The sequence below is a fragment of the Rhinopithecus bieti genome, unplaced genomic scaffold, assembly GCF_001698545.2.
Source record: "Rhinopithecus bieti isolate Rb0 unplaced genomic scaffold, ASM169854v2 scaffold_18126, whole genome shotgun sequence".
In the NCBI taxonomy this organism is placed as follows: Eukaryota; Metazoa; Chordata; class Mammalia; order Primates; family Cercopithecidae; genus Rhinopithecus; species Rhinopithecus bieti.
Window position 1 is genome coordinate 614,040 of NW_016809277.1, and position 15,614 is coordinate 629,653.

General features: G+C 32.5%; 1 protein-coding gene across 1 annotated transcript in view; it reads right to left on the bottom strand.

Annotated features, from left to right (window-relative positions):
* TMEM232 (transmembrane protein 232) overlaps positions 1 to 15,614 on the bottom strand; it is a 260,718-nt gene that overhangs the window by 227,260 nt on the left and 17,844 nt on the right. The window contains 3 exon segments of the mRNA XM_017889055.1: positions 2,249 to 2,406; positions 4,975 to 5,080; positions 6,364 to 6,475. Coding sequence (XP_017744544.1) covers positions 2,249 to 2,406; positions 4,975 to 5,080; positions 6,364 to 6,475 — 376 coding nt within the window.

The following is a 15,614-nucleotide window of genomic DNA, read 5'->3' on the forward strand; positions in this document are numbered from 1 at the left end:
CTGCACTCTCACGTTTACTGGAGCACTCTTCACAATAGTAAAGATATGGAATTAACCTAAGTATCCATTAATGGGTGATTCAATAAAGAAAATGTGGTGTATGTACACAATGCAATACAATTTGGCCATAAAATAATGAAATATCATTTGCAGCACTATGAATGGACTGGGAGTCATTATGTTAAGTGAAATAAGCTAGGCACAGAAATACAAATATCACATGTTCTCACTCACATGTGGAAGCTAAAAGACTTGATCTCATGAACAAAGATAATAGAATAATATTATAGATATTAGAGACCAAACAGGGTGGGTAAATAGGAGGGGAAAATAAAGAGAAGTTGGTTAATGGGTACAAATATAGCATTAGAAAGAATGTTTGATAGCAGAACAGGGTGACTATACTTACCAACAATGCCTTGCATATTTCAAAGTAACTAGAAGAGAGGATTTGAAATGACGCAAATACGTAGAAGTAATAAATACTCAAAGTGACGGATAGCCTAAATATCCTGACTTGATCATTATACATGCTAGTTATGTAACAGACACTAACATGTACTTCATAAATATTTAAAATGTTATTTATATATCAATAGAAGAAAGAATAAGGTAAAAATTAGTAAATCTGAGAACCAAGGTAGATGTGTAGCATCATAGCTGAGAGTTCACTGGACTCCAGAGCCACACTGAATATCAAAACTCTCTCTGCTTAGACTTTGGGGAAGTCACTTAAAACTCTCTGTGCCACAGTGACGGATGTGGAATATGAAATTATGAATAATCCTCTTAGGATAGTTGTGAGAATAAAATAAGTTAATGTGTCTAATATATTTAAAGCACTTATCATTGTGTAAGGCACATAGTTAAGTAAGGTTTAAGTGTTTGCAGCTGCTATCAGAACTGGTACAAATTGGCTTGGCAGATAACAGGGCATGTGCAAAGTATAAGCAATATGCTCAATGCATAAAACTATATTTTGTAGCTATTTTTTTCCTGCTAGCAGAAATACAAAAGGCAAGAAATGGAGAAAAGTCACTGAAGGAGATGAGAAAGAGGAGATAAAAGCCAGACTTGCTCCATGTTTTTTTATTCCACTTAAAAAATTTTATTACATTTCTTTTTTCATTATAAATATGTATATTTATATTTTATATTTTATATATTTTATGTTTACATATATATTGTTTTCATTATAAATATAAATACGTATTTTTAGTGGACAGTTTTGGAAATACAGAAAAAAGAAAAAAAACATCATACTCGCACCATCCCAAGACAGTTATTAGTAATATCTTGACTATTTTCTTCAATCCTCCTTCTATGCAAAGCTCAGTTTTTTGCATGGTTAATTTCTATTACATGTTCTCTATATCTACTTTTGCCCAGTATCTACTTTTGCCTGGTCTCCACAAGTCTTTTACTACCAAACGTGTCAGAGAGCATCTAAGCTTGACTTACATGATTGAAATGTGGTTGTCTCCCCAAAGTGTTCAACTGATTGACTGATTCATCAATGTTCTCTCATGTTCGATTTCTAACAGTTTATAATCAAAATTTAATTTAAAAAACAATTTCTGCATCATCGATTTAATTTGTTTCATTCATATATATAAATATGTGTGTGTTATACATATATATATAAAACCATCTTAAAGAAATACTTTTAGCCTTTCTTTTCTCTCTTTGCAGTAAAACCATTAGTTAAACTATATTTATTTGACTAATAATGTATTTTACAGCAGTCAACCATGATCATCACCGAGAGTGAAACAATATGATCTCAAGGATCTTATAAAATATGAGTTACCTGAAAAGAGTTTTTCATTTTATAGATCTAAAGTTACATAGAATATTAGAGGAACAACTAAGCTTCCCAAATTGGGCAGTTATTTAGGGTTATTTGTTAGCATTTTTAAATGGTAGAGGAGGTGGCATTTAAAAGCCCTTAAAATAGAAAATAAAACTATATATATATATACTTAGAAAACAGTTAAGTATATTGTTTTTTAATGAAATGTCATTTTCTTATGTAGTTTGTGAAATTATATTTTCTCAAACTACTATCTCCATTTAGATATTAAGCAATAATAATGTACTACTCACAATTAGAGAAGATTAAACTACCAAACAAAAGAATATTCTATAATAAAACTAAATGTTCTGTTTTGATCCTAAAATAGATGTCATGTTGTTACATGTAGTATATGAAATATTTAAGAACATTAAGAAGTTTTTCAAAACATACCTTTACTAGCTTTATTTCAACTGAATATAAATATGTTTTGAGGGATGCATCACAACAGAGTCTGTATAAAACCGATTCCGCAACAAAAAATAAGGCAGGCAGATGATCATAATCAAAGGAAGCATGGTCCAGAGATGCATAAAGCATATTTAAAGCTTCTGAAATATTAAAAATATAGAAACTGCATCATTTGAAAATCAGCCTGTTTTTCTACATGCTATAATTACTTTTTATAATTATTTCCTACCATTAAGACCAAATTGCAGTTTTAAAATGTATTCACAAGTTCTTTGACACTTTTCTCATCAAGAGGTGATGTCTATACGCCCTTCTCCTTAAACTTGAGCAGACCCTGTGACAGCTTCAAGCAATAGAATGGAATGTGGCAGAAATGATACTATGTGACTTCTAAGACTGAATCAGAAAAGGCACCACTGCTTCCACCTGGATCTCTCTCTCTCTCTCTCTCTCTCTCTCTCTCTCTCTCTCAAGATACTAGCTTTGGAACCCTAAGTTGCCATATAGGAAGTTCAACTTCATGGCATGAAGCAACTGAAACAGAAACCACCAAGGTCGAGAGGCTAGAGGAAGGAAGAAATGTCCAAGGGGGCTCAGCTATTATAGATCCAACACTATACAGGCCCAACACTAAATAAATCACCAGGTCACACACATAGTGGTGGAGAAATAGGACAGAACCGGATGATAAAAGGCAGTGCTCAAGATAAAAAGGGAAGAGCAGAAGACTAGAGAATCAAAGTAGAGGAAACAGGGCCACCCTGCGAAGCTGAAGGAGGAAAAATATAGAGATAAGAGCCTAGAGAAAACAGCTTCTCAAATCATTACAAAAGCTTTGAGGAGCTTCCATGTAAATATATGAGGATGAACAGCAAATACAGGGACTTGAGGAAAGAAGAACCCTGACATGCTCAAGGGACAGGAAGGAGGTCAGTAGGGCTGAACATAATGAGTAAGTAGGGAGGTAGCCAGGAGCCAGCACATGCAGAGCCCTGTAGGCCATGATATGGAGTTGGGGCTCATCTGAGTGTAATCACAAGCTGTTGAGTGGAGGGTGGACTATAGAATGAGGAGCAGACAAAAGTACAGGTAAAACACCTATTCAGTTATTTTAGTTGTGAAGAGAGTAAGAAGTCATATTGAGAGTATTATTTAGAGTTCAATATGTGAATGTATTGAAATGCTTTTGCTGCATGTAACAGAAAATATAACAAAAATGTCTTCAAAATAAGGAGCTTTATTATTTCACAAGATTAGAATTGGAAAGGTTCCAGGGACAGCTAAGATAGCTGCCCTCTAGATGCACATTTCTTTCATCTTCTAGTTTCCCCTCATGTGCATGAGGACTGTGATGACTGCACAAACTCCAGGCATCATGTTCTTACCAAGCAAACTAGACAGGAACAAACAAGAGTAGAGGGAGGAAAGGAATGCTTTTTTCCCAGGCATGTCTTTTCAAAAGCAAGTCAACAAAAGTACAGGAAATAGAGCTGTCTTTACATCACTTTGCTGAGGATAAGGTCATGTGACTAACCCTAATCAAATCACTGGCAAGTGAAAAGGAATTACCATAATTGATTTAGACCAGCAGTCCCCAACCATTTTGGCACCAGGGACTGGCTTTGTCTCATAAGGAGCACGCAGCCTAGATCCCTCACGTGTGCAGTTCACCATAGACTTCACACTCCTATGAGGATCCAATGTCACTGCTGATCTGACAGGAGGTGGAGCTCAGTAATGCTCGCTCACTGGCTGCTCACAGCCTGTTGTGCGGCCCAGTTCCTAACAGACCACAGACTGGTACCAGTTCATGGTCCGGCGTTTTGGGACCTCTGATTTAGACCATCCATGATTCACCTCCGTCGGGTTGGGCAAGGGCCAGTCCTCTTCTAAATCACATGACTAATTAAAACTGAAATTTAATTGTCAATGAAGAGCAAACAGCCTCTTCTTGCTGGTAAACCAAGTGTTTACCTCAATATCATTTAAATTATTAATAGAGGTCAGGCTGTGGATGGCACTGTAATGAAGGACCATAAAGGCAAGTTAAATACAAAATAATTCTTCCTGCTGCTTGAAAACTCCTAGATAGCACTACAAAACCTAATTTACACGGGGGAAATTCTTTCTGAACTCATGTGATTAACATTCTAAAATTATTTTAAAAGACATATATATACAATTTAACGATAGTGATGGAAGGAATTTTACTCCCTTAGAAATAACGTAAATTTTTTTTTAGATTAGTTAGAGGATGTTTTAAAGGAGGCATAAATGAGGAGTGATAAATGAAAAGGTAATGAGTCTTGCTATTTAAAATAAGTGGAAAACAAATGGTCATTTGATTAATGTTTTATAAGTAATAATTATAAAATGAAGAAGCAAATTTCTCTAAAGTCTAGTGCCTATTGTAATTGGAAATCACTAAATGACATTTTATATTAGTTTTAATTAGTTGCTAATTTTAGCAAAAAGGTAAATAAAGACTATGCTGAGTAAAGTTTGAAATAATTTATCACTAAAAAGCTAAGTAGTTAAAATCATAAATTCTAATTACAAAATGAATTTTCAAAATAAAATGTATTTGTGATAGAGTAGAAGAATTTCTTGTCTTCTGCACAATATTTAAAATTAAAGTTCTCAAATTACGCCTTCACTTATAATCTAGAAAATGCTTAGGATACCTAATAAGAATTTAAAGTACATACCATCTTGGATTTCCCCTTTGCATTGAGCCAGATATATTACTTCAATCCATGCAGCAGGAAGATGCACATGCTTCCCAGAGCCCAAGGTTTTGAGACCCAATTTTCTCTGTTATGAGGAAGCATGAAAAAGACAAATCAAAATGTACATCTTTTATATATTTATTAATTTTTAACTCTTAATTGTGTTCCAAAAGTCATTCTATGAAGCTAATGCTCGGTGACCAGAGTTGTATACAATTTTATATTTTTGCTTTTATTACTCAAATTTTTGGAGATTTTATGCAAACTGTATTAGTGTTAAGATGTAAAAAATGTTGATACTATAAGTAATGTCATTAGCTATTTGCTGAAAATAATTCTCATTTTTTACTTTCTAGTGATTACTTCCAATTTTTCCCCAAGAGAATGCATTTTTTTTTTTATTTTATGAGGAAAAACACTGAAGAAATGTGATAAAACAGAAGCGAGTTTGATGCCAGTTTGCTGGAAAACCCTGGTTACTTCATTGTTGATGTGCAGAAGTTAATGAACATGAGGGAGATGATCAGGATTGCTCCACTTCCCTTATTGTGCCCACTCCTGGGACTGTTGCAGGGAACACTCATTCAATTGGAGAAAAGTTCACTGGTGAATGCACCTCCTGCCACCTGTCTGCATATACACTTATCAAAAGTATACTCTTTTTCTAATCAAATTTTTTCAAAATGTTCAAATATATGGGCAGCCGTGAACTGGAAAATAACAACCACTACACCACCACAAAAAAGGTGGTGCACCAGTTTTAATTTATGCACGTTTTGTGCAGCTTTTATTTAATGAATTATTCATATCAAAGCAAAATATGTATGTTATTTCTCTGTAAAATTTAAACTGAATCCAATGTAGAAAAGGAAAAGCAAGGACTTACTTTACTTCCTGTTCTGTTTTGATATCTATTTGTAAATTTGTAAAAAATCTATTTGTAATGTCATATTCTCAAAGAATATATTTTTCACAATTCAGGTGAAGAATAGTTTGTTACAGAGAAAGAACAGAGTACTTCATGCATATATATAAAGGTTTAGAAAGGCCTTTTTCTCCTTTGAGATACAGCATATCTCAATTAACTTTTTAAGAAAAAATAGAATTTTCATCATCAAAAATTTATTTGCCAGACTTAACATTTCGCTACGGGCTCCTGGACTGGTATATTTCCACAAAATTTTACAGGAGCTTTTATTATTTGGTTATAAGCTTTAACTTTAATTTGCATTAATATTTTAACTATCCCTACTTATAATTAAAGAAAGATGTATTCTTATTTTTTCTTACAATATTTTAGAATGTGTAATCATGTACCAACTAGAAAAGGAAGTTAACATGCTGAACAATCCAATGATATGCCATTACCTTACATCTGAGAATGATTTTTCTAGCTAGTTCCAACAATTCTTCCTTCTCTTTGGAATTTTGTGTTTGATTGAATCTCAAGATGAATTCTTTTGTGATTGAAAATGTTGGCCTAAATAAAACATTGAAAAATTAATATTCAAAAATTATAGCTATCATTTCCAAATTTCAATTAATCAACTTCCAGTGGCTATGTATAACTATATTCTAGAAAAAAATACTTTCTTAATAAAACTGTTTCACACAAAAAAATCAGTAAAAGATATATGCAAGCCTCCTGGATTGATCCTGTCATACTATTAGATTGAGAAACATAATTCCCATTGTTAAAGACCTTTGTGGCCCCTGAGAAAAAGTTTCTGAGATGACTGCTAGAAGTCTTGTTGGTATAAGCCTTCTTCAGATAAAATCCAGCATGGCTTCAATTATGTTGAAGGCTGATTTATCTCCTCACATAAATCAGCATTGACTCATTTAAGCTAAACTTTTACTCCTTCTATGCAAGTGGAATCAGCCCAAACATAGTTGGATTTGAGGGAGCAAAGGAAGAAAGAAGTATAAGTATAAAGCAAGGTCAAAGAGGTAGCAAGTAGCCATATTAACTACATGAAATGGGAGACTACTGTAGGGTTTGAGGAGAGGCGTGGCATGATTTAACTTGAGCTTGAACCAAATTTCTCCAATGCTATATTAAGAATTAGCATGTAGGGAGGTGGGATGTAGCAAAAGGGGGAGCTTACATGTAGTTAGGTGAGATGTAGTAGTAGCTTGGATCAGGATTATAGAATATAAACAAGGAGAAGAGTTTAGATAATGGATATGTCTTGACTTCAGCTCCAACCAGACTGGCCAATGAATTAGAAATTAGGCATGAGAGAAAGAAAGAAGTCATGATTTAAATGAGTAACTAGAGGGACTGAATTGCTATTTACTAAGATGGGGAAAACTGTTAGAGGAGTGGATGTGGGGTGAAGATAGAGAATAATTTTAGTATTGGACGTGTTATGTTTGAGATCATCATGGCCATCCAAGTGGAGATGGAGTGTAAGCAGTTGGATATATGAGTTTGAATTTCAGGGAAAATTCAGACAAGATATATCAGTATTTGAGTCATCAGCATACATATGGAATTTAAAGTCTTATGAATTAAATGGATCCCATAGGGAAAATATAGAGAGAGTATATGAGAATTTCAAAGAAAAGTAGGACAAATAAGTTGAAGGCATAGGTGCAAGAGAATAGGTGAAGTGATAATAAGGATGTACCACAAAATTGAAGATGGACATGGGATCAAAGTGGTATCAAAGGAATAGTGAACAGTAGAATCAATGAACTTTGTTTTTGTGAAGTAAAATTATTGTTGGAGTCATGCTATTAGAAAGAATAATCTGAAAAAATAAAACATTTTAAATTACTGCATTTACTGAAATAGAATTTACTAAATGTGTTGCTCTCTGAGATAAAGAAAAAAATGAATAGAAATCAGATTTTGTCCCTGAGTAATTCACAGTCCTACTGGGGAGACAGATCTACTAAAAATAACAACAGTGCCACATGATCACAGGCTGAACAGAGGTAATGATAAGGTGTTCTGTAAACTGGAATCAAATATAAGATATCCCAGAACAGAGCAATTAATGAAATAATCAACCCTTTAACTGCTATTTTTTAAATGGGCAGTTAAATACCAATCTTAAAATAAGCATTTATCAATTTATTTACTAAGAATTTATTGACAGTCTTCTACATATCAGGAACTAAGTTTTGCATTGGGGATATAGTAGCAAAAAAGACAAATAATCCAGCCTTAATGGAGCTTGCAGTACAATAGAGGAAGTGTTCAGGTGTTAGAATATACAAAGTCTGTGAAAATTGGGCATTTTGAAATAAGTAACCTCATCTTTGATTTCCTGATTTTCATTCCATTCTTGCTTTTGAAGATATTTGGTGAGCACTGGCTGAAAACTGTTTCTCAGTAGTCATCTGGGATAACATATTTTTGATCTGTGTGAACCTACTCTACATAAAGTGTCCAAAATAGCTTTAATCTTCTCATTTGTATGAAGAGTTTGGAAGTTAAAAAAGACAGCCCCTTCATCCATTTAATTTTTACAATATCATTAGGAATTATGTTTTTTAAAATATGAAAATAACTGTGCTGTTTTTAATAACCCAAACATTCAGAGATGCATAATGAAAAAGTTAATAGATTGCTTCCCAACACTACTGCCTCCAATTTGAACTGTCAAGATTAATAGCCAAGATTAATGACTTATTGTATATCTTTACATACCTTTCTCAGTGCTCACAAACCAACCAACCTATGTATACACTTTACAAAAACTTCTGGGATGCAGCAAAAGCAGTAATAAGAGAAAAGTTTATAACAATAAATACTCACATTACACGGAGAAATAACTGGAAAAAAAAACAGCTTAACTTTATACCTCAAGGAACTATAAAAAGAATAATCCTAAAGTTTGCAGAAAGAAGGAAATAACAGATATAAGAGTAGAAATAAATTAAAGAATGAAAACTAAAATCATCAAAACCAAGAGTTATTTTCTTGAAAAAAAAAAACAAAATTGAAAACCATTAGCTAGAATAATCAAGAAAAAAGAGAGAAGTCAAATAAATAAAATCAGAAATGAAAGTGAAAACATTATAACAGATGCCTCAGAAACATAAGAAACTATTATGACCAATTATATACCAACAAATTGGATAACCTAGAATGAATAAATTCCTAGAAATTTACAAGCTACCAAAACTGAATCAAGATAAAATAGAAAGGCTAAACACACCAATAGAAAAACAAGATTAGATTAGTAAAGAAAAACCTCCCAACAAAGAAAAGCCCAGGACCAGGTGGTTTCATGGTTGAATTCAACCAAACATTCAAAGATGAATTACTACCAACTATCTTAAACTCTTGCAAAAAATACAAGTAGGAACACTTCCAAACTCATTTTATGAGGCCAGCATCAACTTGATACTGAAACTATACAAAGACACTACAAGTAAAGAAAACTATAGGCCAAAATCCCTAGTGAACGTCAATGCAAAAATCATAAATAAAATACTAGCAAAGTAAATATAATAACAAATTAAAACAATTATACACCATGACCAAGTGAGATTTATCCCTGGAGTACAAGAATGGTTCAACATACAAAAATAAATCAGTGTAATATACCATATTACTAAAAAAAAAAAAAAAGGTTATCTCAACAGAGAAAAAACATTTGCCAAAGTTTAACTTCCATTCATGATTACAATTCTCAAGAAAACAGGTGTAAAAAGAATTTACTTCAATTTACTTTACACAATAAAGACCATCATATCAAAAACCCACAGCCAATATCATAATCAATGAAAGAAAATGGAAAACTTTGCCTCTAAGACACAATACAAGACAAGGATGTCCCTTTCTACCACTTCTTTTCATCATAGTACTGCAAGTCTTAGCCAGAACAATTAAATAAGAAAAAATAAATAAAAGGCATCCAAATTGGAAAAGAAGAAAATTATCTCTTCTTGCAAATGACATATATATAGACATTCCTAGATAATCCACAAAAATCTCTTAGAACTAATAAATGAATTCAATAAAGTTGCAGGATAAAAAAGGGAACATACAACAATCAGTAACATTTCTATATATAAACAATGAACTATCCAAAAAAGGAAATGGAGAAAACAATCCCATTTATAATAGCAACGAAACTAATAACATACTAAGGAGCAAACTTATCAAAGAGGTGAAAGACCTGTACACTGAAAACTATAAAACATTGATAAAGCAATTTACAGAAAACACAGAAAAAAAGACCTATAAAAACAAAGAAGATATAGAAAGACATCCTGTGTTCATGGATTGGAAAACTCAGTATTGTTTAAATGTCCATATTACCCAAAGAGATCTACAGACTCAATTCAATTTCTATCAATCCCAATAGCATTCTTTACAGAAATAATAATAACATTCATATGGAACCATAAAGACCTTGAATAGCCAAAACAATCTTATGCAAGATGAACAAAGATGGAGGCATCACATTTCCTGACTTCAAAATATTACAAAGCCACAGCAATTAAACCAACATGGTACTGGCATAAAAAAAGACCTAAAAGCCAATAGAGGAGAATTGAAAATCCAGAAATAAATCCATATATCTACAGTCAACTGATCTTTGACATGGGTTGAAAGAATACACAATGAGGAAAGGATAGTCTCTGAATATCCACATGCAGAAGAATGTAATTAGACCCTTATCCCACACCACATACAAAAATCAATTCAAAATGACTTAAAGACTTAAATGTAAGACCAGAAACTGTAAAACTACGAAAAGAATGCATAGGGAATATGCTTCTTGATATTGGTCTTCACAATAATTTCTCAGCTATGAACCCAAAAGCAAAACTAGACAAGTGGGATTGCATCAAACTAAAAATCTTGTGCACAGTATAAAAACAATCAACAGAGTGAACAGGTAATCTATGGATTGATAGAAAATACTTGCAAACCATGTATCTGAGAAGGTGCTAATATCCAGAATATATAAGAAACCAAAATCAATAGCCAAAAACAAATGACCTGATTTAAAAATGTACAGAGGACCCGAATTGATATTTCTTAAAAGAACACATACAGATGGCCAACAGGCATGTGAAAAGGTTTTGTGTTTTTTTCTTCTTTTCTTCTTCTTCTTTTTTTTTTTTGTCTTTTCAACTATTTTAAATGATCAGCATTTAAAATAATATTTTACTATGGTATACTGGAAGTATAAGTTGTATAGAGACTTCCAGAGAGTTATAATTCATTTTATGCATTTTTTGCAAATTTGTCTACAAAAAAGTGTAAAGTGCACAATAACAACATTGACTTTGTGTGCAAGCATTGTATGTGTACAAAAAAAGGCTAGAACTTTCTCAGTAAATGAAGACATGTCCTTTTTGTACAGCTGCATTTGTGAAAGATAAAATACATTGAGATCTTGGTTCTTTTAGGTTACTGCGCATGTGGTGTTGACCCATCACAGTTTGTGCCAATCTTGTCAAGACTTACGTTGTTCATCAAAGAATGTCAGATGACCACAGTTATAAATTTGGGTGGACACAATTACCAACCACAGTAATATGCACTTACACATGTCCTTTTGTCCAATTTTTATGAATATGGTTTGTCACTCATAACCGTTATACCTATGCAGTGGTCATTAATATACTTCTCTATGTTTGCAAAAATAGGTATGTTATTATTGCTTATTTTGTGTAAAGTGGTCTATGAAGTTTTTTGTCATATTTCTATATGTTTCACATATAAATCTTTTAAAAATGTAAATAAATATCACTTAAAGAATTTTCAAAATATTTCCCAGAATTATATTTTTGGGATTTTCATCTTTCCAGATTACAACAGTCAGCTCCTGAAGTTCAATTGATCTTAATATGCAGAATATAGATGTACTTCAACAAATCCAATAATTCCTTTATTGATTGACATTTCACATTACTTCCTATAAAATGTTAGTTGTGCTAACCAATGCAGTAATAGTAATCATCATCATAAAAAGAGCCTTACACTGACCTGACATTCAACAGGTGTACTTCTGTTTTATCAACCCTCACACTATATCTATAGTTGAATATTTTGGTTACCACCTCTGCTTATAAATACATTATACATATGATTACTTTATTACTATAAGACTGCATCTTCCAAAAACTGAATTAGAAAGTATAAGAGAATGAAAAGACAAAATTTTAAGTGGTAGAACAAATTTTCAACATGTAATTGATAAAGGGCTCATATACAAAAGATACAAAGAACTCCCAATAAATAGAAACATGGAGAAAAGTCTTAAAAAGGTAATTCACAAACGAAGAAATCCAAGTGGCCAATAAATATGGAAATAATCAAGATAATAAATAGGGAAATCCAAATTAAAACCAAAATTAGATGCTACTTCACATTCACCAGAAGGGTTAACACTTAAAAGAATGCCAATACCAGAAACTGAAGAGAATATGGAGTAATAGATATTCTCACAAACTGCGTTTGGTTGTGTAAATTGGTAAAACCACCAACTGGAAAACAGTTGGATGTTTTCTATCAAGATGATTCAAGACAGACATACAAACTAACTTAGCAATATCACAACTTTATATATGTACAACAGAAATATGTCCTATGTACCAGGGAATATGTCTAAGAATGGTCCCAGCAACATTTTTCATAGGGGATATAACATGGAATCAAACAACATTCTATCTTGTGAACCAAAATGTATGGTATGTCTGTGAATAAAGGGTGAAGCAAAATGTTCTTTCTTTTTATAATGCATAAATTTGAGCTTGGGTTATTTTCTAATTCCATTCCCCTAAGAACATAGGAAAAGTAGATGTCAGCTGTGTTACTGGGACCACCACTTACGGTAAAAAAAAAAAAAAAAAAAAAAAAAAAAAAAAAAAAAAAAAAAAAAAAAAAAAAAAAAAAAAAAAAAACCTCCTGATTGACACATTATACCTAGACTGCTAATAAACTATAAATACCTTATTAGGAGAAACTTTAGGCTCTCCTAAGCGCATGTTCTTTGCAGGACTTTTTAAGTCATTGATTCCAGTTTGGGACAAAGGATTCTAAGGTTATCTGTCTATTATACTCAGCTCTCTAAGTCTCACATTCTTACACGCACAGTCATTTGGAGTAGCTACAGAAGACTAGCTCCCATTTCTGTTCTGTTGAGAACTCTTTCAGAAGGTAAACAGTCACTGATGTGCTGGCATGCTGTTCCCTGTGCTGCATCCTGCTAAGTGAGGTCAGCAGTTAGTGTGGCCTTTAATAATCATATTAGTCTGTCTAGTTGAGCTTGAAGACCCAAAGGTAAGTATTCAATGTTAAGGGAATAAAAATAAACAAACTGCAACAATATAGATGATCTTACAAACATACAGCTAATCCAGACACAAAAGAATATACTCCACAATATTACATTTATATAAAGCATAAAACTAAAGAAAATGAAAATTTGGGAGAGTAAAAAAAATTAAGGAGAGAAGACTTTTTAATTGGTTTATATGTTGATGAAGACAGCACTAGGATTTCTTTATATAAAAGGGTTACACAAAAAGTTTCTGAAAATTATTTTATTTCTTCACCTGGTGAATACACAAGTATTTGATTTATAATAATTCATTAATCATTATATTTATGTTCATATAGTCTTCTGTATGTGTGTTAGCATTTCACAGCAAAAAAATTGAGTGTTTATACTTTTAATTACGAGTATGCACACATTTAATTATAGCAGATTAAAAAAATACTTTCCAAAAATATTCTAGTCGTTCATATTCTAGTAAAGCATGTACCAGTAAAGCACAAAACTCCCATTTTTCCACATCCTCACCAGAAGGATATCAGTTGTTTTGATAATCACATTTGATTGATGCAGGTATTTCCTTATGGTTTAAAGTTTGTGTTTCCCTAACTACTAGCATTCCTGAGAATCTTTTCCAGTATGAAGGGCCTTACATTCATTTTTATAATGCCTATTCTGTGGCATGCATTTTATATATTTGCTCACTTTTTACTTATTAAGCTTTTTTGTCTTTTATTAAAAAATCAATGTGTGGCAATATAGTTACATTGGTTATGTACACCATCCCAGGAGCCAGACTTCCTGCAGTTTGAATCTGACTTTGTCCTTTAATATATTTTTAAACTTCAGTAGTTTATTATGCCTTAATTTCTTTGTCTGTAAAATGGAAAATAAATATAAATATTTCATGAGTTGCTTTGAAAGTTAAATGAATTAATGCATGTACTGTACTTAGAAGAGTGTCTGGTATATGCTAAATATTTAATTAATGGTAACTGGTACTGTTATCATTAAAATTTTGCAAATGTATATTGTAGGTATTTCTATTTCAATATAATATTTATATGTTTTCATTGTTATGATAACTGTAGTCATAAATTAAAATTGTATATTTAGATATGATTTTATTTTCCTTTATAATGTCTGGGATTTCTCATTTAGATTATTTCTATCTCTCCAATAGTATACAAATAGAAATCTAAATTTTCTTCTAATAAATGATTATACTTCTATTTTTAACCTATTCAGAATTTCAAAATGTTGAGAAATAGAAATTGATACAAATGAACTGCTTATAGTGACTTCCTTCCAAAGAGTACAGTAAGCCAAAGGGAGGAGGAAAAATAGTCACTCTTAGTAAAAAAAACAAGGAACACTGCTCCAGCCAGGTGATCAAAGTCAACATCAGCAGTGATAAATTGTTTTGATTCTATGTACCTCTGATGTGATGTGATGAGAATGGTGCTTAACCTCAGGTCTCTCTCACAGAAACCCCAGTATAATCATGAGAAAAACATCAGAAAAATTCCAACAGGAGAACATTCTACAAAATGCCTGACCAGTACTCTTCAAAATTGTCAAGGTCATTAAAAACAAAGTCTGAGAAACTGTCCCAGCCTAGAAGAGCCAAAGGAGACATGACAACTAAATGTAATGTAGTGTCCTGTATGAGATCCTGGAACAGATAAAAGGAAATTAGGTAAAAACTAGAAAAATATGAATAAAATATGGCCCTTGATAGTCATGTATTAACATTGTTCAATATTGTGTCAAATGTACCATACTAATGTAGGATGTTAGCAATAGGAGAAACAGAGTGCAGGGTATATGGAAACTCTGCACTATCTTCTTATATATCTAAAACTGTTCTAAACAGTAAATGTATTTTACAAAAAGAAATGTTGACAAATAAACAATGGAAGGTGATAAAAAATCACTTCAAGATACAGCTTATCAGTCATCTGCTAATTTATTGATTGATTCTATATTAAGTATCTGCTGTGAGTCAAGCACTCTGCTAGGCAAGAGGACACAAAACAGAAGTGAATGGAAACCTGATATGCAGTCACTTGTCTCATGGGTGTTATATTGTTTTGAGAGAGAACATACATCCAATAAACAAGAGCACCATATATCAACATGGTGATTTCTGAAAGTGATCCGTGCTGTGAAAATTTAACTAGAGTGATGTGGAAGAGAATATCGGGAAAGATGAGACTGCATGGGGCAGTCAGGGAACATCTTGAGGGAGAGACATTTGAGTTGAAATGAGAAAGAGATAGAAAGCAAGAGACAGAAAACAAAAGACTTAGAAAAAGAAGAGTGGGGGAGGGAAGGAAGGAAGGAAGGAAGGAAGGAAGGAAGGAA